General features: G+C 43.7%; 2 protein-coding genes across 2 annotated transcripts in view; one reads left to right on the top strand and one right to left on the bottom strand.

Moving 5' to 3' along the window:
• Nucleotides 1-7,285, bottom strand: part of BCL2L13 (BCL2 like 13) — a 40,204-nt gene extending 32,919 nt beyond the window's left edge. Inside the window, exons 1-2 of the mRNA XM_027680754.1 lie at nucleotides 7,071-7,285; nucleotides 1,588-1,791 (exon numbers count right to left, since the gene is read on the bottom strand). Coding sequence (XP_027536555.1) covers nucleotides 1,588-1,723 — 136 coding nt within the window. The 5' untranslated portion in view covers nucleotides 1,724-1,791; nucleotides 7,071-7,285. The remainder of the gene's footprint in view (nucleotides 1-1,587; nucleotides 1,792-7,070) is intronic.
• A 1,583-nt stretch (nucleotides 7,286-8,868) lies between these two features.
• ATP6V1E1 (ATPase H+ transporting V1 subunit E1) lies at nucleotides 8,869-20,598 on the top strand. The gene is made up of 9 exons (XM_027680753.1): nucleotides 8,869-9,055; nucleotides 12,523-12,588; nucleotides 14,027-14,136; nucleotides 14,625-14,691; nucleotides 16,514-16,603; nucleotides 17,902-17,970; nucleotides 18,363-18,457; nucleotides 19,286-19,373; nucleotides 19,970-20,598. The coding sequence occupies exons 1-9, from the start codon at nucleotides 9,023-9,025 to the stop codon at nucleotides 20,030-20,032; spliced, it is 681 nt and encodes a 226-aa protein (XP_027536554.1). The 5' UTR covers nucleotides 8,869-9,022; the 3' UTR covers nucleotides 20,033-20,598.
• The last annotated feature ends 373 nt before the right edge of the window (nucleotides 20,599-20,971 follow it).

Below are 20,971 nucleotides of genomic sequence, written 5' to 3'. Positions count from 1 at the left end.
GAAAGAACAGATTTGTAAAGTATCAATGATTTAGGGTATTTTAACAGCAAATCCAGCTGCAGCCTGCTGTCACACAAGCTAACATATCTAAACAATATCTGAAATGTAGACTCAATAGTTATCTGCACTCAGGAGCTTTGAAGTCCTCTTACCTGAGTACAAAATTTTTATTTAAGCATTTGTAGCTTCCTCTTTAGAAAGCTTTAATATTGCTCTTCAATTCAAATTAGAAGCTGAGAGGTTTCAGTAATGAGAATCAGTTGAAGGGTTTCCCCTCAGCTTGCAAATATTTCAAAGGTAACTACAGCCAAATTGTTTTTAAAAAGCTTTAAGACTAACAGTTTCCTTTCTGAATCTTGCATTTATAAGAACAAAGCAGACTCTTACACACTGAATCTTTATATGCACTCAATACATTTCCAGTTACAGCCCAGTTATAACTTGATGGGATATTCAGAATGAGACATTATTGCTAAAATAAGCACTTTTTTCAACTAGGGGTTTTATGAACAGCATCTTAGCACTAAGGTGCCTCTCCTTTCATGGACCACAGATCAAAGTGGAAGTAGCAGACATATCTTAAATATACTAAGACTAATTTTATGAATTAAATTATATATCATACAACCAGCATATGCTATAGGCTTTAGTGCCAAACTGAAAATCATTTCTGTCATAACTTTGATGCAATCTTTTCTTTCCAGGAATTCCTCACTTCATGACAGTTAAGTTCAGTAAATGACACAGTATGCATTCTTAAACGCTTGTTCAAAAAAAATATTTTAAAGACTGTCTTTGTCTGGTTTGGGTATTTCTAATTCTCCTTTAATCAGAATAAGTTCTGAATCACAGGAACTACTAGTGACTGAAACATCATTAAGAAGTGGCAAGTCACCCAAGCAATCCTGATAAACAACATTGTTTAAGTGTTTGCCACCACAAAAAAGAGAGAAGCTTCACTCCCTCGGTTTATGTGAAACACAAGCTACCAAACTTCTTTTGCCTTCTATTTATTTATTTAACCTCTTTTATGCATAAACCTGTTGTGGAAGAACCATCTGACTCCATGCAGTCCTTGACTTCTTATAAATAAATAAATAAATAAATAGGTGCAGCATAGGCCGCGGCTCAGCACTACCACTGACTGACAACAACAGAAGCCTCAATGTAATAGGGCAAAACTATTTAGCACAGGAGATTGCTCAAGCCATCACTCAGCTGGTAAACACCACCTCACCCCTGCTTACTTCCACTTGTGTCCCCAGAAAAGCAAGCATGGGCTCAAATTCAATGAAGACAATATATATTCATCCCTCCTGGCCTGAAGGCAGCTACTAAAACCACTTACTTGCTTCATAAACACCAGTTGGCCTTGACGTAGCTCAAACTAAAACAGTCATCTACATACAAACAGCTTTGTTTCCATCGACATCTCTTCTATTTCAACTGAAATTCATTCAGTTTTCAGGGAATAAAACAAGAGATGCATCACACCAAACATCAGGCTCACACTCTGCCGACAGCCCAAGAACTAATTGCAAGCAGAGCTGCACAAGTAAATGGTACAGATGAATATGCAAATGTTACCTTGAGCTGGAGGAGGAGGAGGAGGAGGAGGAGGATGCTCCTGCGGCTTTTCCTGTGCTAAGAGCCCCAGGTAGCTGAGCACTACGTACTTGGTTTCATAGTGGAATCCTACAGGCACAGCAGTAGCGGACGCCATCAGGTTGGCGGGCAGGCGGCAGTGTCCTTGTGGGGCACGGCAGGAGTGCTCCGGGGAGCCCGGGAAGACTGTAAGGGAAGAGCAAAGGGTTTTCTTTGGTTGTTTGTAAGGCTGCAACAGGTCGTGAACTCATACATAACCAGGAATTACGTAACGATCCGGAAGCAATATCCAGGTTTTTGCCCTGATATCCTATGCATTCTTATTTTAATAAGAACCATGCAGAGCAAACCCAACTGCGCCCCAGCCCAGCTCCTGCCCGGCACACAAACTCTCACCTGAAAGCAAACGGAACAGTTCCTCACCACACGTCCTCCTCCCAACACCTCCCAGCTCAACCACACAAGGAGGTCTTGGCGGATTCTGAAGACCTACTTAACCACAATGTGAGGTAAAAAGACAGGTTGTGAGGAATCTCTCCTCCCCTGAAGAAGAAAGGAGGAATCTCTCTTCCTCTAAGCCTTCCATGAATATTTTCCCAGTTCTCTGCTTTCTCAGGTTCACTGTTATGATGCTTAAAAGTTGCAATGCAGAAAAAGTGACCACAATTGCCTTGAATTCATTTCACTGTTCCAACAGCAACAGAAAACATATGGTCAACAGAGAAAATTCCACATTATTGTAGGGATTGGGAGAACAGATGGTTGTGTGTCCTGGATTTCTCACCCAGACATTAATAAGTATAAACCAGAAAGCCACACCTAACAGCAACATCTGGCCAAAGAACCTCCATGTTTTACTCTTCTTTTTTGTTGCTTTTTTCAAACATTCAAATAAGGAAGCAGGAAACACGACAGTGGAGAGAAATTGAAAACAGTCATGAAGGACAAGGTAAAAAAATAAAACCTCAGAAAACAAGATGAAGTGGAGAAAAGAGCCAAGCAACAGGTTGAAAGGATGTTTCAGATTAATCAACATGTTTTAGCTCTTTTTTTTGGGTGAAATCTGGATAACTATTTCCAACATGCTACCAACTTAATGAATCAAACAGTAATATTTAGGGTTTTATGATAAACTCTGAAAGTTAAGTTCTCCATGACTTCAAAGAGTCACTCCCAAACAAGTAGTAGCCTATTCTTGGCCATCAGAATGAATGTCCAAATGAAAGACACACAAAAAATTTCATACTACTAAAGAGACACTGAAAGAGCCAGACAATTTAAACAGTGCAAGCCTGCAGTTGCATTTAGAAAAGTTTAAAGTTTAAAGCAGTCAGAATGAGCAAAATGCTATATACAGGCAATGGAAGTTGGACCATCTCAAGAGAGTTCTCGATTACACTGGAAATGCCTTGAGACTGAGAGAGAAGGCCAGGTTTCAAACCCAAAGCACAATCTGCAAATGATGGCTTGAGATTAAAAATAATAATAGTAAACTGAGCAAGCAAAAGAAAAGCACTGGCCTGTCTAGTCATTCAAGATGTCTGGGCTAACTTCTAATCCCTCCTGCCTGAAGAGGAATTCGGATTACCAGCAATTGTACAGTGGTTACTGAGGATAAACAGAACTAGAACTGTGCTGTGGCATGGTTGCTGTGTGAGTAGGTAGCTTGGCAAAGAAAAATTTACCCATCAAACTAAAAGCTGCAAAAGGAAAAGAGTTGGTGTAAAATTGGCTAAGTGTTCTTTCTTTAATCTTTAGAAACTCTAGTTTCTGAAACTCATTCAGTACTAAAAACAGAAAAGGACTCTTTCATGAAGACTCTACTATTGCACCACGTCTTCGAAAATGCCTGAAAGCCTTTACCAGAAAGCTTCAGTTGTGTCTTTCCTGCAGCTTGAACCAAAGTAATGATTTATTTAGGAAGGAAACAATGTCGAAACTTCAAGTCAACCCTCATCCCTTTTCCCTTGGAGCGGTAATCCTACATTTATGTTGCCTCTTCCATCCCAGAATGCTCTATGGGCACCGTATCCTACTTCAGAAAAGTAAGAAATCACAGCAGAGATAAAGCACAGCTTTTTCAAAATGAACAGTTATCCTTCAGCTGCTTCCATAAATGGAGACTTTCATAAAACAAGGGGATTTGGGAGAAAGATAGCTGCTCTGAGGACTTTAGGATCCTTTAACAACAGATCTGCTCTTCAGACCAGATCCCCATGCACAACCACCACATCACACGTTCACATCACCAGGTGGGAAAGATGCCATTCACCAAAAAGCAAAAGCTCCCCAGCGCATTTCAGTTCTGGTTTGTTCCGCAGAGATCCACAGCCCTGGAATCAACGTGCTTCCCGCAATGCCTACACAGTGCATGGGAGCCCTTCCAGACAACCTGAACTGATCTCTCCTGAAAGAATCAGCCTGACAGATGGTCCAGAGACATCCAGAAACTAGGCTGTGGATCAAAGAACAAATTTGGACGTACGACAAAGATTATTTTTCAAGATATAATTCCACAGCGCAGAAAATGACAGAAAAAAAGTTGATGACAATAAGCAAGAGATTCCAGAGCAGCACATTGATCCATGTGCAACAGGGAGGCCTACTTCACAAAAAGTTCAGCTTGCTTAGCTCAGCACCTCTGGAGGGAGGAGGGAATAAAAAACAGAGAGGGAGAGAATCAGACCACAGCGTATTTAAATAGTGGCTAAGGTTTCCCTGGGAAAAGAATGACAAAACCCAGCTTTGGATGAAAAAAATAATCCCTTTGGTCAATATATTCTGAGAGGTAGTTTTATACTGAGATGAGAAGGGAGACTTAAGAACTTGAATGGGAGAAATCTTCAGCTTCACACAAAAGAATGTCATGAGTGGAAATACACTTCAGAAGCCCTGGTTTTCCTTTGAGACAAGCCCACAGCACAGCAACCAAATTACTCATTTCAAATTGTGAATTACTGGTTTTGTTTACAAAAAGAAATACAGAAATATTGACTCAGATACTGTAAATATCTCAGAAAAGGCCATTTTACAGGAATGAGTGGGATTGAAAAAGGGCATGCAGCTTGAGAGACCAGATCAGAGGAAGGAGAGCTTTCCACTAAAGGAGCAAAATGGAAGAGAGTCCAGAAACACTTTAAGAGAATAAGCTTGTACAGGAGATGCAACAGAGCAGAGGAAATAAGGTATTATACAGACTCCATAAGTCTCAGAGCAAGAGCTAGAGGGTTACTTCTGGTTTAACAGGTTCACTGCAGGAATATTGCCCTTAAAAAGCTACAGAGATCAAAATTATTACCAATTGCTCCCTACAAAAAAATTCACCTTTCTCAGTTCCCGCAGCCTTGGAGGAACAGAAGGCTATACCTGTTGAAGCTTACTTAGCTTGTTACTCCTCCAGCCCTGCTGTCACTTGTTCCATGTGGGCTGAGCTGCTCAACCGACCTGAGAACAGGAGTTCCAGCCAGACTGACATTTCTTCATGCAGTCTGTCACGTCCTAATCCACAGAAGAGTTATACATTGGATAACGGGCAAAGCAAGGCTACCAATGAATACAGCGAATATAATCCCCCAGCGATGAGGCTCTGCTGTGTTTCAGTCCCTATCTGCAAAATGCCACCGTGCATCGAGCTTTCACTGTGCATCGTTCAACCCCCAAAATGCACCACAACGCTGCCCATCGAAACAGTTCAGCAGCTGCCATGGATCTATCGTGCATCTATTCGGCTGCTGCAGGTCTGAGACTTGCCCTTCTGCAGCCTCACGAAGTATTTTGCTGCGTGTTTACAAACAAAATAGTAGGTGATCAGTGTCACTGTGTATTTCAGAAACAGCAGCAGTGCTGTCACAGACTGCCTTCTTGTTACAAACAGCAGCACCACTGCCCTTCGCTTCCACTGGGACACAGAGTCAGGCTGGAGCTGGATGCATTTCCCACCTACAGCCCGGGTCACCAGGCCTCACTTACCGGCTACAAACCTAATCACCCCAGACAGCTCTAGCAGAACACCTCCTGTGCTGCAGAATTATTTCAGAGCATGAATGGCCTCAGCCAGAAGGATTCACTCAAGCATGCACAGGCAATGTAGAGAGGCAACAAAACGGAGTTCAAATCATTTTCAGGGCAGCTTGACACCGGTATGCTCACGGTTTGGGTCAACCTCCTGATACCAGCCTCTGCAAGAGGCAACCCCTGTGAGTTCAGCTGTATCTACAGCCTTAGGTTTACACCGTGCTCTTTATCCAAACGTACCAAAATTCAAGGAGTTGAAAAACCACACCCCATATCAACAAGATGGAAAATATTCAAGCGCTCTGCAACCTTCCCAGAAGGCTTGTGTACAGATTTCAGATGAGACCTGCATGTGTGGACTAGTTCAACCTTGCAGCAGTTTGCCTCTGAACACACTTCACATAACAGGCAGGACTACCCAAGACACTTGATCGTGATCGACTTGGGAGATAAAAATTCTTCACAGTACTTTTCCAACAGTATATGAAAGCATGACTAAGAAATTGTTTTCAATAAACTGAGACCTACTGAGTTCAAACATGTCAGTCCCTACTGGAAATAAATCGATATGGCATCCACTGCTGATCCTCTGGTGGCACTTAATGGATAGAAATACTGGAAAATACTATGGTCGTTTATCTGGGCAGTGGTTGTAGTCAACCTTACTGGGAAATATAATTAGAGTATTCTAGGTAAATGGTGTGACTTCTCTTCTAGGAAGAGAAACAAAAACTGTGTGAGTTACCCACTGCAAAGGTCCTCGATCCTCTCCAGCTTCAAACTACCTCACCACAACATTAAACCGCGGCAAACCCAGCTTTCACTAACAACCTTCCATTCACTTTCTGCCTACTTGGATTTGAGAGCCCGACAAAAACTCGGCTCCAAGTTTTCAGCAGCGCCAGAGCAGCGTGAGCCCCTCAGTTACTACGGCGATGAATGAGATATTTATACCCGGGCGGGCTCGGAGCCGCGATGAGTCACCGGCGGAGCCGTGCGGGACGCGCAGCCCGCGGCCCCTGCGGCGGGGGAGCCGCCGGCTCTGCTCCTCCACCCCACAGCTGCCGGCGGGGACGCGGGGGCTCCGCGGGGGCTCCCGCCGTGTCCGGGGGTGCCCCGGGGGTGTCTCGGTCGGAGCGGGGGCCCCCGGCGGGGGCGGGAGCGACACCGGCCGCCAGGGGGCGCCTCCGCCGCCGGCGCGCGCCCCCCGCGGCTGGGGGGGGGGGGGGGGGCCCGGGCGCCCCCCCGGCCCCCCCCCCCCCCCCCCCCCCGCTCCCCTCAGCCCCTCACGGAACGGGGGCGCGCGCGCGAGGCCGCCGGTGCCCGCTCTCCCCACTCCCAAATAAATAAATAAGTAAAGGTAAATAAATAAACAAATAAATGTAAATAAATAGGCAGCAAGCCCGCCCGCCCGCTCGCTCGCTCCCCGCTCTCACCCTACCGTTCCTCACCTGCGGGCGCCGCGGGGAGGAACAGGAGGCGGCGGAGGAGCGGCCGCCGCTCGCGGGTCGCTCCCGCCGGGGGCGGTGTGTGTGTGTGTGTGTGTGGTGGGTGTGTGTGTGTGGGGTGAGGTGGGGAAGGGGGGGGGCGCGCGCGCGCGCGCTCGGCCGGTGAGCGCGGGCTCTGCCCTAATTTGCCGCCGCCGCCGCCATGATGGAGGGGGCGGGGGGGGGCTCGGGGGGGAGGAGCGCGCGCGGGGCTCGTCGCGGCGCGTGCCGCGCGTCACGGCTCGCGCCGCGCGGCAGGGCCCCGCCCCCGTCACGTGACTGCCGGGGGGGAGGGGGCGGTGTTTGAACTCCTATGGATACGGGGGAAAATGTGGATGTGGGGGATTCCTGCCAACCCCTCCGCCTTTTACCGCGAGTTCGGAGCAAAAGGACCTCCTGGCACTTCAGGTTCCGCGGCCCCGACCCCCAGGTCACGTGGGCGGGTTAATCCCCCTCAAACACCCCCGCCCCCCCGCAAGGATGGGGGAGCCACAAGGAAAACAAACCGAGTCTGAACGTAGTTCACATGTATTATAATGTAATATCATTTAGATGGTGCCCGAAGTAATACAAAGTATTCTCAAGCCCCCAAAGTACAAGTTGATTTTCTTGCACTCCATAATTGCCATATGAAAAAAATCAAAGTTACCAAAGTTTTATAATAAGCTTTTTTTTTTCACACAGAAAAGTACGGTGAAAATTAGGGAAATAGGAATAAATCGGGAAGAAGCACGGGTGTGACAAATGCACAGTAAAAATTAAGGAAATAGGAATAAATCGGGAAGAAGCACGGATGTGACAAATGCCACATTTTACACTTGATTCACAAGGAAGGGTTCTATTTTTTTCCAGTAAATGTACCTGCAGAACAGAAACAGAAGCTTCCTGCCAACTAGAATAAACGAACACTATTACAGGTTATGAAGATTGCCTTAAATTTTGCCGGAAAGAAAAGAATGGCAGCAGCAACAGAACTTCTGAAGAATTACCACATCACAGAAGGTAATAATAAATAAATAACGAATAAATAAATAAAAAATGCCTTGGATCCCCACCGTGTATACGACAATGAAATGCTCGTTAATCACAGCAGCACAACCATCCCAAGGGGCCACCACAAGATTTCCCCTATGCCCGCTCCACCTGACAGCCAGTGACCTCCAGCCTCCCTGCTGCTGCAAGGCTGTCCTTCCCCTCCCCTTGTCCACTTATTTCCTGCATCCTTTTGCTTTTTCTTCATGAAATCGCAGAATGCTCTGTGTCCAGGTCTGGGCTTCTCAGTTCAGCGAGAGACAAGGAGCTGCTGGAAAGGGTCCAGCGGAGGCCACAGAGATGATGAGGGGTCTGAAGCATCTCTCTTATGAGGAAAGACTGCGGGAGTTGGGCATGTTTAGTCTGGAGAAGGCTGACAGGGGACCTAATCAATGCACGTAACTATCCTCAAGGTGGGTGCCAAGAGGATGGTGCCAGGCCCTTTTCAGTGGTGCCTAGCGACAGGGCTGGAGGAGCAATGTCCACAAACTTAAACACGGGAAGTTTCCACCTCAACACGAGGAAGAACCTCTACGTTGCGGGCGGCAGAGCCCTGGCACAGGCTGTCTGAGGAGGGCGCGGAGCCACTCCGAGCCGTTCCAAACTATCCCAAAGCATCCCAGAGCCCACCCGGGAGCGGCCCCGGCGGGCCCCGCCCCGCCATGCACGGCGGCGTGACGTTACGCGGCGCGCGGGTCGCTATTGGCCCGCGGGAGGGGGGGTGGGCGGGGCTCGCGGCCGCCTGACCCGACCCGGATGTGATTCCGCTCCGGGCACCGACGGCACCGGGCGCGTCCTCGGACACCGCCGCTGTCACCGCCACTGTCACCGTCACTGTCACCGCCACTGTCACCGTCACTGTCACCGCCGCAGACACCACCGCCATGGCGCTCAGCGATGCCGACGTGCAGAAGCAGGTAGGCCCGCGGGGCCTCAGCCGTGGGGAGCGCGGGCAGGAGCGGCCCCGGCCCCCGCGGCGGCGGCGGCTAATTCGGGCTTTGAGGGGTGTGAAATCGTGTCTCCTGCTCTGCGAGGGGGAGCCGGGCGCTCCCCTGGGAAAGGAGGAAGCGGAGGAGAAGTCTCTGAGCAAACTGGTTTATTCCGTGAAGCGTTTTGGTGACGTTTTGTGCCGGGTTATAAGGAAGGGGTTCATGAGCAGGCTGTTCGCTGTCTGCGGGGTTTAGCTGCACTTCACAAGGCACATAAACACACGGCCCTAGACAAGTGCTGGCTTTTTAGATGCTGCGGTAGATGTTTGGAGGCCGGGGCCGGTCTCTTCTGCAGTGAGGGGACTGGAGGAAATGGCCTTAAGCTGAGACAGGGGAGATTCAGAAGATATTAGAAGAAAATAATTTCGTTGTTAGGGTGGTCAGGCATTGGAATAGGTTGCCCAGGGAGGTGGAGGAGTCACCATCCCTGAAGGTGCTCAAGAGGCATCTGGGTGATACATTTTAATGGTTTAGTGGTTTAGGGCTTACAGGAGTAGTCCTGGGTTCATGGTTGGGCTGAGTGATCTCACAGGTCTCTTCCAACCTCCGTTCTATGATTCTCTAAGGACTTTCCATCTCTTTTTTGCTTGTAGCTGTGCTACATCCACTTGGCTGTACCTTAGCCTTTGGGTGGAATGTTTGGTTGTTCTTTAATGCCTTTTTCACATCTAAGCAGAGTGGGGCAGCCTGGGCTTGGCTTGAAATGGAAACTTACAACCCTGCAGTAAGTCTGACTGCAGACACCTCCTCCCAGGGCAGGACAGCCTGTCCCTGTTGACAGTAAACACTGCCCCTGCCTAAAAAAGCTGCTTTCAGCTGGGTTGGAAATGGTGTGCCGTGTTAAAGGCTGCACGGATCCAGTCAGCACTGGTCTGTGGAGTTTCCTACAGGTGATGAGCAGATCAGGCAAGTTCCCTTTGTCCTTTGCATCATAAGTACTTGGTGTCTCACTTTCTCATTCAGTAAACATAGTCTCTTGGCAAGGAAGCATCGCATTGAAAGTAAAATCAATGGGTTGCCTTCCTCCTAAAGGAGAGTTGTAACATTGCGTTTTATCCACAAAGCTTGTTTGTTTTTTTGTGCTTCTTCCATGAAGATAATAAAAATAAATATGGGTTTAGGGGTGGTCTTGCTCAGCCATAATGGACCTGAACTTCAAAGGTTAGTTCAGGCTCTGGTGATGTACTAAACATAACATTCTAATAGCATTTCACATCTGCAGCTTTCCTGTCAGTGCTCTACACTCCTGAGCCTTGGATGATCCTGTTGACTGGAAAGGAGAATGCTGATGATATGGCAGTCCTGAATGTGTATAAATTTGGCAAGAACTTGCCAACTGGCCCTCTTACCTACTCACCATGGCACTTTCAATAATTTTCACTTTGAAAATCATCTCTATTTAAGGATTTTTCCCATTGATAGATTTGTTTGCTCTGTTCTGCCAAAGGTGTTTAGTAGATTGTTCCATCTAGTTACTTCCAGCTACAGCCAGTCTAACATCTAGAACTTCCTATGGAAAGGATAATCACACTACTGATAGGCAAACCCTCTTTTCCTTTCTGTAGGAAGTAATACTTTAAAATTAGTCTCTCATTCCAAAATACATTTTTTGTTAGTGTTATTAAAACTAATCCTATTTATAGATGTGAAAATCTCACTGTGGACCTCTTTTCATGTCTGTAAAAAACAAAAAAGGATTTCAGTACAGCAGCGTTTGAAGGAAGTAACACTGTTCAGTCTCACCAGGGGAAGTGAGTTCCATATTAACTTACTTCCGTCTTGTTCCTCTTCTGTATGCAGAGGATGTTTCTTGAACACCCAGAATTTTTAGAAGTACTTTTCCAAAATTCAGAAACCAAACCACGCTGGAGGAAGTGACTCAGTAATGTGAGGGTTGCTGCTGTTATACAAAAGTTCTTAGTCTCCTTCAGCAATAGTCTGTTCAGCAAAATAATTTCCTTACTTTATGTGCCTCTCTTGTCTTTTCTGAAGTGCAGGATAGAAAACTGATGCTGTAGGTAGACACACGCTTCAAAGTGTTGCAAACTGGAATTAGAAAAAAAATTGCTGATTTGATTTGAGGATGTGGATATTACTGTTCACTTCTTCCACTGCACATGCTTAAAATCTTCCACTTGTTGGTTCACTTCTGTTTTCTCCTCTCTGTGGGCATAGTGCTGTTCTGCACCTTGGCTCAGTGCTCTGCTTGGCACCTTCCTAATCTCTTTAAAATATTAAATTTTAACATGAAATTCTGTAAGTAGAATCTTTTGTGTGAGTTTACTCAGACTGGATTGTCTGCAAAACGTGTCTCAGCACTTAGTGCAAGCAAAAAGCTGGTAGGTTTTTGTGGTCTGCTCCATCTGCCCCTGGAAATGGATGTACCCCTTCCCAGCTGCAGTTTGTGTGGTCATGAGTCCTTATGGTTTGCCTCACAATGGGATCCTGACCTTAGGCCTGGTCACAGAAAGGCATGTGATAGATAAGAAGAGCTCAGTATAATTACTATCCTTGTCTTTAAGATGCTGGACCTGTGCTTTATAGTGTTTTGAGGTGGCTTCAGAAATGTTCTCCAAGTGGAACATATTGGTGCATACCAGGCTCTGAAGCAGCATGTGATATGCTTGATGTGGTCTGGATCAACTAGCACTGCTGCCTCTGTCTCCTTCCCCAGCTCCTCCAAACTGACATGCAGCTACTTTGTAAAGTAATTTTGTAGCAGCATTTTTTAATGACCCTGTAGATCTTTACAGAATTTATTACGTTTTTTTTCAGGAAAGATTTCTCAGGTGTTTGAAGGAACTTCTGGCTGTACAGGTCTGACCAGAGTGGTCAGTAGCCCTTTGCTTTGCTTCACTGGTCACTGAGTGTGGAAGGCCCAGGTTCATTCAGATGCCATCTATGTTAGTCTTCTCTGTTTCATGTAAATGTCATAACAAACAGACTAATTTTCCTGTGTGAGGATTTTTGAATATTTTTTTTTAACTAAACCCCGGAGGCCAAAAAGTTGGTCTCATTAGTGAAGAATGAAAAATACCCAGCCTCGCATTTATACAAATTTACTTTTGAGTTGGTTGGTTTTTTTTGTATGGTTGGGTTTGGTTGGTTGGGTTTTTTTGTATGGTTGCATATCTGAGGAACATTCTTCTAGTGATAGCCAGTGAAACACCATTATGTAGAATTATTGGGAAAAATAATTTTCTTGTAGTCAATGCTAAGATGAACTGATTCTTTGGCCTGCATGCTCAATTTAATTTTGTTTGCAAACAACATTATATGAATTAGTAAATTGATATGAAGGGTCCTGCTGTACAAATGAGGAATATATACACCTACTTCCTCTAGTCAAAGTGCTTTCCTACACAAAATATTTTCTTTCCTCTCTCTTGTTACAGATCAAGCATATGATGGCTTTCATTGAGCAGGAAGCCAATGAAAAGGCTGAAGAAATAGATGCAAAGGTAAAAATGGAAGTTCACTGTCAGTAAGTGCAAAAGGAAAACTGCATCTGGCATCCTGTTTTGATAGTTGCAGTCAGAGCAGGCCTAGAACACCTTTGTAAGCTACAGCTGATTTCATGTTTAGTTATTACAAAGCAAAAAATGGTGTGCCAAATAAAGTTAACTTTTCTTAGCTTTTGATAGATGAAAACAAGTTGGAGCTATTTTTTGGTCTAAGTTTCCTTAGTGGTTCTCAGATAAAAATTTATCCATATGGAAGTTCACTCCTTTTTTTAAGCAATCAGGAGATCTGAGTGATAATGGGACTGGATTGGATTAAGTGAAACAGTTTCCCCACCTCCTCCCCTTGATATCACTGAGGATGGAAGGAGTTCTCTTCATAACTATTAATTCTGCTGAGGTTTGTGCTAACAATTATAGTATTGTTTTATTATAACTACTTATAATATTGCACAAGAACTCATACATGTCCCAAAATGGTAAAAGATGAAAGTTAGACTGGTTCATAACTGTACCTAAAACTGTGTAGGCAGCTGTAGTCTTAATTCTACATGTGACTCAGTAGGATCCTGGGGAACTAAACCATCAGTTCATGTTTAAGGCATGTGTTGAATTTCTTGCAGAATTCTTCACTTAGGTTAAGCCACAAGAGACCAAGTTTAATATTAATCAGGTGTTAGAGTGTAGATGTTTACTAAAGAAGGATTAATGATGCCTTACAGCTCTAACAGTCTGCATTATACCAGTACAGAAACACCCTGTTGGTGTTGGACTCAGCATATGCATTACTAGTAATATTTAATCTCCCTTAAACATTTAGATCTACACAAATATTTAATCAGCACCAAAGCAGGTGTTCCTGAGGATCTGCAAACAGAAGTCAAAGGTTGGGATTGGATTCTCAGGTATAAATAGGGGAGTTTTCCATGTGTTTTCACGTACTGCCTGGCTAGGCTTTGCACAAAAATAACATCTATACTGTCACTCTCCCTGTGTAAGAATTATTTAAAGTAATGACGTTTGTGGACACTGAGGGTTGGGTACCTTGTTTTAGGTAGAATCTTTTGTAGCCAGAAAAGAGACCAATTCTGTAAAAACAAATCAGAGCTGAAGCTAAAATGAGTTTTGTGTAAGAGTATATAATATATAAATTTGGTAATTTTGTGCCTGAGGAATACATGCTGCAAGGAAACATGCCTCAGTCAATTAATAAAATAAGCATTATCTTGGTGAGCAAGGTTCTAGTTCAGCAGAACACATCCTGTACTCACTCTGACTTGAGGACTGGTCGAAATGTTTTATTTTATGTGGAACCATAAATTGTATCATCCTATCTTGTCTGTGAATGTGCTCTGGAAGAATGGCTGTTACATTTTGATTCTGTTTTTTTCAGCCCATGGAATCAATTTCCACTTCAGTTATTTGATTTTTACTATAGGCAGAAGAAGAATTCAACATTGAGAAGGGTCGCCTTGTTCAGACACAGAGGCTGAAAATCATGGAGTATTATGAAAAGAAGGAGAAGCAAATAGAACAGCAAAAGAAAATGTGAGTTGCTTAGGTTAGATGGTTGACTTCAAAGCCTGACCTCTCATTTTATTGCTAATTTTATACAAAACTCTTTTTCCCTGGCAAACAGGCAAACTGATGATATATTTAATTCTCATTATGAGTTTCTAGGTTTTTCTTCTGGGGAGAAATTGTCAAAGCTGAGCTACAGTAGTGTAACTTTTAGGAAGAGTGATGAAAGGATCCTTCATGTTTCTTTATGTACTTAATTTCTGGAAATCTGCCCTGGTCTGTTACCCTGGGACAAATGATCACATCAGGTTTATTTTGGGTGGGTCCTTATTTAAGGGCAGAGTTCTGCATTTTAATCATTTGTGCAGGTTCAGAAACAGATTCAAACAGGTGAACAGGCTTCATTATTAAATGTTGTAGTGTTGTTATCTTTAAATTTAAAGTGTACAGTTAAATGTTGCAGCTCTTCTGTCAAAGGCTGATGGATTGATTCACGTATATCATTCAACTTGCAGTCAGATGTCCAACCTGATGAATCAAGCAAGATTGAAGGTCCTCAAGGCAAGGGATGACCTTATTGCAGTGAGTATCTCTCCAGTAAATACACAGAGGTTCTATTTCTACCATGTGTTAGGAAATGTAACCATTCTCTAAAGAAAAATAGGATTTGGGAGTGAGTGACGTTTGCTTCAACATACAGAAGTGGCTTTCCAAGCTGCTCGTAAAAGGCATTAAGGATTTAGTCCAGATTTGCTAATCTACTTTAGCTTATTTTCACTGTTTCTGTTACGTGCTCCTTTAGGAAAATACAGTTTTTCCTGTTCCCAGGAACATTGCAGGCACTGTTGTATCTGTCATTTGCACAACAGCTTGTTTCTTTAAAGAGCAGGAACTCTCTCGTGCACGGCTGGTAGAAGTTTGAGGTTCTCTTTGCCCCAAGCAACATTTCTGTGTTAAAGCTGCTGTGGTGTAAGCAAGGAGGCTTAAAACACCATTAACTGGGCTTTTCTGTCTCCTTCAGTGGCCCTTATTACATGAAAAGCTTTGCTTCTTGTTTTAGTAGGTGACCAGTCTGTGTCTTGACTTACAGGGTGAGTGATCATTTATCAGAGCAGGCTACGTTTGGGCTTAGGTCGGGCTTACTGTGTTTGTCTTACACCACGTGCAGTGTGTTCTCACTCTGCTCATTGTGCTGCGTTCCCACGCCTGTTAGAGACAGTTCCTGTGTTCCGTGCTCTGCTAGGTGGGGCTGTTGAGCTGTTGGAAAAGCTGAGAGTCCTGTGGAAGTCAAAAATAAAAGCTAATGGATAAAGGATAATGTTCAAGTTGATTCTACCTTGAAAAAAGGGAGTTAGCAGAAGAAAATCACCAGTTTATTGACTCTTTAAACGAGTTTCAATCTTTAGATTGTATTCACAGAGAGGAGGAAGGTGGGTAGCTGAAGAACTAACTCTATTGTGATAGGCTCTGCTGGGTAATCTCTTCCTCATTTATCTGCTGACTCAACCTCATGCTTCTGAGTAATTCTAAACACTCTTCCTCATTTTAAGACATTTAAAATCACATGCTGCTCATTCTTTCTTCCCTTATCAGATCTTTGACTTCTTTTGTGAAGAGAGATGAGCAGTTCCAGAAATGCTGTGTTGCTCTAGGGAGGGCAGAGTAACTAGGTTTGACCATAACATTAAATTGTGATAGTGTTATATCCTCATCCTGATTGTGTTACCCTGCACTCTTCTTCTAAATGCCATGAGGCAGGACAATAGGGAAGGGTTTATACCAAATCATAGTTTCTTTATCTGAAGTAATTATGATGGTTCAGTTCTAGGAGCTGTGTTTGAGGTGACTCAAATTTCTTAAAAATTTAATCCCATCCAGTATTGATTTGTCAAATAAAGATAATCAAGACCAACTTCTTCAAATTAAAAAATAAGCTCTCTCTTTCAAATCTTGACTTGCATTTGCTTACAATTAAAAAATACCTAACCTGAATATTATTTGATTAGAAAGATAGATTAGATTTCTTTGTTTGACCATAAAGCTGAAAAACTTGTTTGGACAACTTTATTAGTTTACGTGAAGCATTTATTTACAACATATTTAGTTTGTCTGAATTAATACTACAGGTACTATCCTTTTACTATTGAGCTCTCCCTTTTTCATGAGAAAGAAGTTATTGTCAGATTCTAATGAGTTCAGATCAGGGCAGGAAGAAGGGAAGTGTTTGGAGAGGATAGTGTGCCATGCACAGACATGAAGGTCTAGCTTGGATGAACACCAGCTGGAGTGTACATTTACGTGTTGGCAGGGTGTGATAGCTATAATAGAAGTACAGAAAGTTGGTAGGCACGAAACCAAATGCCAAACAGATGGGCTCTGCTGATCTGATTTCTTCTGAATGTAGGATTTGCTGAATGAGGCCAAGCAGAGACTTGCCAAGGTGGTGAAGGATACTGCCAGGTACCAGACACTGCTGGATGGACTAGTTCTACAGGTAAATATTTAAATTGTAGAACACAGATCATTGCTGCCCTATCCCCCTAAGTTTCTTTTGTCAGAAATAACCCACTGGAAATTACAGTTGTATTGGAGTCTGGATCAAATGTTGCTGGGTGATCTTTGGATTTTAAACATCGGTTCAATATGTTTCAGGCTTGGATTCTGAACAGAAGAGGTTGCAGCTTATTTTGAGGGGTAGAACCTGGGATGCCAAGCAGCAGTTCCATTGTAGGAATAATTGCAGATGTGCACACTTACACTGTAACATGCACATTTTAGGCTGCACACATTAAGCTCCTGTAGTAATTAGTTGGATCAAATGCACCTTTGACAAAGGCTGTTTCTCCAAACCCAGAAGTGAGTAGTTATCCGCTTCTAAAGTCCTTTGGATGTTTGAGACTTAATAAGCCCTGGCTTTGACAAATTTACTCCAGTATGGCATGTGCCTGTGAGGGGCATATGAAGTAGAAATCAAAGCTTTGCTTACCTAGAAGAACGTCCTCAAGCCCCAGAAATCAACTGCCAGAAATCCAACAGGCATTGGCCAGGTCAGTCCTGTGGGCACTGGTGCCGCCTCCTGGTACGGGTTAGTCCTGTTTCTGTGAACTCCCAGGAGCCACCCACGAGCTCTCCTGTCACAGCTGGATGGCTGAGTTTTCTCAGCAGTGTCTCCTACCAGCTTGGGCCTCCAGTTTAGTGGGGTTTCCTTGCCACACTCAGGTCTGGTATTGCTGTACATGAAGCAAACCTGTCCTGCTCTTGCAAACTGGCCACGTTTGTCTTGGCTCATTATATTTGATCCAGTGAGAGGTCTGTACTCACAGTTGGACTAGATGATCATTGTAGATCTCTTCAAACTGGAACTAAACTTACTTTAATCTATTCTAGTCTCAGATATTACCACAGGAACTGCAAGACAGGAGTTATTAGAACAGGCATCTGAAACTACTGCATGTCTTCAAGAGCCTGGCTGCATCCTCAGTCTATGTAGACAGCAGTGCTCCTTGTGTATACATGAACATTAACTGGCCAACACAATCCTATGATTCCATGTATAGTTGCACTTGAGTTCCAAACCCATCATCCATATTTGGGCTCTTTCCCAGGTCTTGGTGCTGTCCTCACAGAATGTCTGCATGAGGTGAACTTGTGACCAAAGACCTAAGTAAAAGAGGCTGATGTCGTCAGGTTCTGGATTTCAGATTGATCAGCTTCTTTCCTTTCTTGGGGTTAAATAATTCTAAGACAGTTAAAATGTTGACTGTACGATCCTGAAATGGTTGTTCCGTGCAGGGATTCTACCAGCTGCTCGAGCCCAGATTAGTTGTTCGGTGCAGGAAGCCGGATCTCCCAATGGTTAAGGTAAGACACCTGGAATGGTTTGACAGTGTCCTGCTCACAAAGGCCTAGACCTGACTGCAAATATTTGCTGCTCAGATCCCTTCTGCGTGACGTGAAAACAAGCTTTGCTTGTTGCACTTCTGTTGTAGATACAATGCAAGAATGCAAGTGTGCTTCCAAAGTTGGGGATCATTTGCTTGCTTGGATGTTACATTGGAAACTTTATACATTGCTACGGTATTAAGAATAATAATTGGGTTTGGCTCAAAAGCCAAACTGAAATGCATTTGCTTAATTAAAAAAAAAAGGAGGCCTCAATCCCTTTATTTTATTACTACAAATAATTGAGTGGTCAAACTTGAGTGGTGCAATAGCATTTGTCAGTGCTAACTGGAGGTTTATCTTGTATCTAGAGTGCGGTACAGAAGAGCATTCCTGTCTACAAAAATGCCATAAAAAGGGATGTGGATGTTCACATTGACCAAGACAACTTCCTGCCAGAAGACATGTAAGGAAAATGGGAGTGTTTTATACACAGCAGTAACATAATGCAACTTTTCAAGACGCAGCTTGTACTAGAACACTAGAAAATTAAGTATGGAACATCCTCACAGTGTCTGCTGCTGTTCTTGTGAAATTTGGCACTTCTTTGTGTTAATCAGGCACAGACTCTGCAGTTTTCTCCAGACAAGCAGTGTCTCAGTCAAAAATGTCAGTAAAAGTTTTGTGCAACCTCTAGCCTGATTCACACAGTACTGAAGTAGAGGATAACTGCACATAGAAACTTAACCACTGGTCTTTTTAAGAGAGAGGATGTGGATGTTGCTTTCTGTCTCAAGATGAAGCAAATTGAGTCATAAGGTGCTGCAGGATAATCACTTGATGGGGTTTATGTCTCTTCTGTCTGCAAGGCTCTAAAGAACATGGCACAAAGCTGTATATTCTGATAGTGATCTTTGTGTATGGACCAACAAACAATTCTTTTATCAGTTGTCCTCATTTCCAAAATCTGGTAGCTGTCTTAATAACCCAGAGTCTGAAGCTGTTTTGAAGTGGCAAATTTCATAGCTCCACTTAAGATTTAGATCATGCTGTTGAGGACCCTTGCACGTGGCTGTGGGCTCTGATAACTCCAAAGATGCTTTGCACTGCTGCTTCACTGGATCACTTTGTGCTGATTCCTATTAACACATGATCAAAAGGTTTGGTTTTTTAGAAATAAAAATCTGTGTATCTGACTTGCTTATGAACGCTGGTTTACGATAGTATCTCTGCCACATTCTGACTCTGACCCGTGGAGTTCACAGATTTGATTTTTTTTTTTGTCACTTTTTAGTGCTGGAGGTGTTGAAATCTACAACAGTGATGGTAAAATTAAGGTTTCCAATACCCTGGAAAGTCGACTGGACCTTGTAGCCCAGCAGGTGAGTTTCTCTAACAGCCGAGGTGAACAAAGTACAATTAACTAGTTTGGTCTTGTAATTAAATCCTCCTGTTTCCAATGTGTCACCAATAATGCATGGGATCAGATTTCAACGTGGATGACAAGAAGTTATTTTTTAATAGAAAGAACTAAATTACCTACTGTTTGTGCTTGTCTGCAACAAACATGGCTTTCCCCAGAACGATCCCTTTTGAATTAAGCTTGAGCATAAAACTCTATAAATTATGATACTGAAAGACTTGGTATGACTACACTGCAGTCAGGATGCTGAAATTCTGAGGCTAACTGAAGCAAGCTTGGGACTAGAAACTTTGGCTGAGACCTATTAAATCCTAGTGCAAAAAAAAAAGAACCACTGAACTAGCTCTGGCATCTATTTCTTATGCTGCAGTACAGGCAGTCCTTCCAGTCTAGAGAGAAGCAGGCAATGTGTGATCAGATAAAGACTTCAGAAAGCTCAAATGAACTGACTTGTTAATTTTGAAGCCTAGCCTAGCTATCCCACAGTGCCTGCAGGAGGAACATACAGGAATTGTATTGCCCATTGCATGGAAGTGATGTGCTCTTTCTCCACAGATGATGCCAGAAATCAGAGTGGCTCTCTTCGGTGCTAATGCCAACAGGAAGTTTTTGGACTAAACCTCTATGAGAGAAGGTGGGATCTGTTCCACTGCCATACTGAAGGGGATGCAAAAGCATCTGCTAATTTGAAATCTTGAAATATAACATTACTGTGTCATCCAATATCTGTTCTTCAATGGAATAATTTTGCATACCTGCTGTGCTTAGCCTCTCTACTTGTGGTTAGAATGTATTGCTCAAAGGATGTGAAGACATACATATTCATCCAGAAGTGGCACTAGGAAGTTGAGGCATTTGGGCTCTTGGCTTTCCTTACGCTGTTGTGACACTATAAAGACAAGTGGTCCATTTAGGGTCACTTTGTTTGCTTTGGCCACATCTCTTTCAAGTTGTCTGATCTGTGAAGTAAATCACTGTGCTGGCAAATTTGCTTTTATTTGCTGCTGGCAAATCCCTTTCAAATTGAGGTCTTCAGTGTTACAGAGGGCATGTATTCCTTCCCAAGGTAGTAGTTTAATTCATGTTACTTGGTCAGGCATTTCTTGTTCTGTATATGTGATTTAAAATAAAAAGCCTGAGCCTGTGAAACTCTATTTATTAAAATAAAAATGCGTGTGTGTGTATATGGAGTTCCCTGTCACTTCTCTCTGGGGCATTGGCAGCAACCTTTGAAGAGTGGGATTGTGTGAGTAAGGGCTTACTACTTGAGCTGTGGGTATTCACTGTTCTGTGAAGCCAGAACTCAAGTGCACGGAGTGGTGTCAAGTTATTTGCTGGAATAGCATTGGATGGCAGGCAAGGCTTTTGAATAGGACTCCAGGATGCGCGTCATTCTCCCTGGAAAATGGGTCAGTAGTTTTGCTCCCTCAATCTTCTTTCACAAGAGGGAACTACAGTAACACGACTGTGCTGCTCAGATAAAACAAATGCAATCCATTTTCAGTCACAGGTTTGTCGCTTCTGTGCAGTAGATCCAAACCATAACCCCGTAGTAAT

This window comes from Neopelma chrysocephalum, unplaced genomic scaffold, assembly GCF_003984885.1.
Source record: "Neopelma chrysocephalum unplaced genomic scaffold, ASM398488v2 Primary Assembly neopelma1_59, whole genome shotgun sequence".
Lineage (NCBI taxonomy): Eukaryota > Metazoa > Chordata > Aves > Passeriformes > Pipridae > Neopelma > Neopelma chrysocephalum.
This window is presented reverse-complemented; position numbering and strand designations above follow the sequence as displayed.

Bases quoted from the DNA above. Each gene is read 5' to 3' on its own strand.
- ATP6V1E1 (XM_027680753.1), top strand. From the start codon at position 9,023: ATGGCGCTCAGCGATGCCGACGTGCAGAAGCAG. The intron at 9,056-12,522 runs GTAGGCCCGCGG...CTCTTGTTACAG, and splicing joins ATGCCGACGTGCAGAAGCAG to ATCAAGCATATGATGGCTTT. The intron at 16,604-17,901 runs GTAAATATTTAA...TGTTCCGTGCAG, and splicing joins TGGATGGACTAGTTCTACAG to GGATTCTACCAGCTGCTCGA.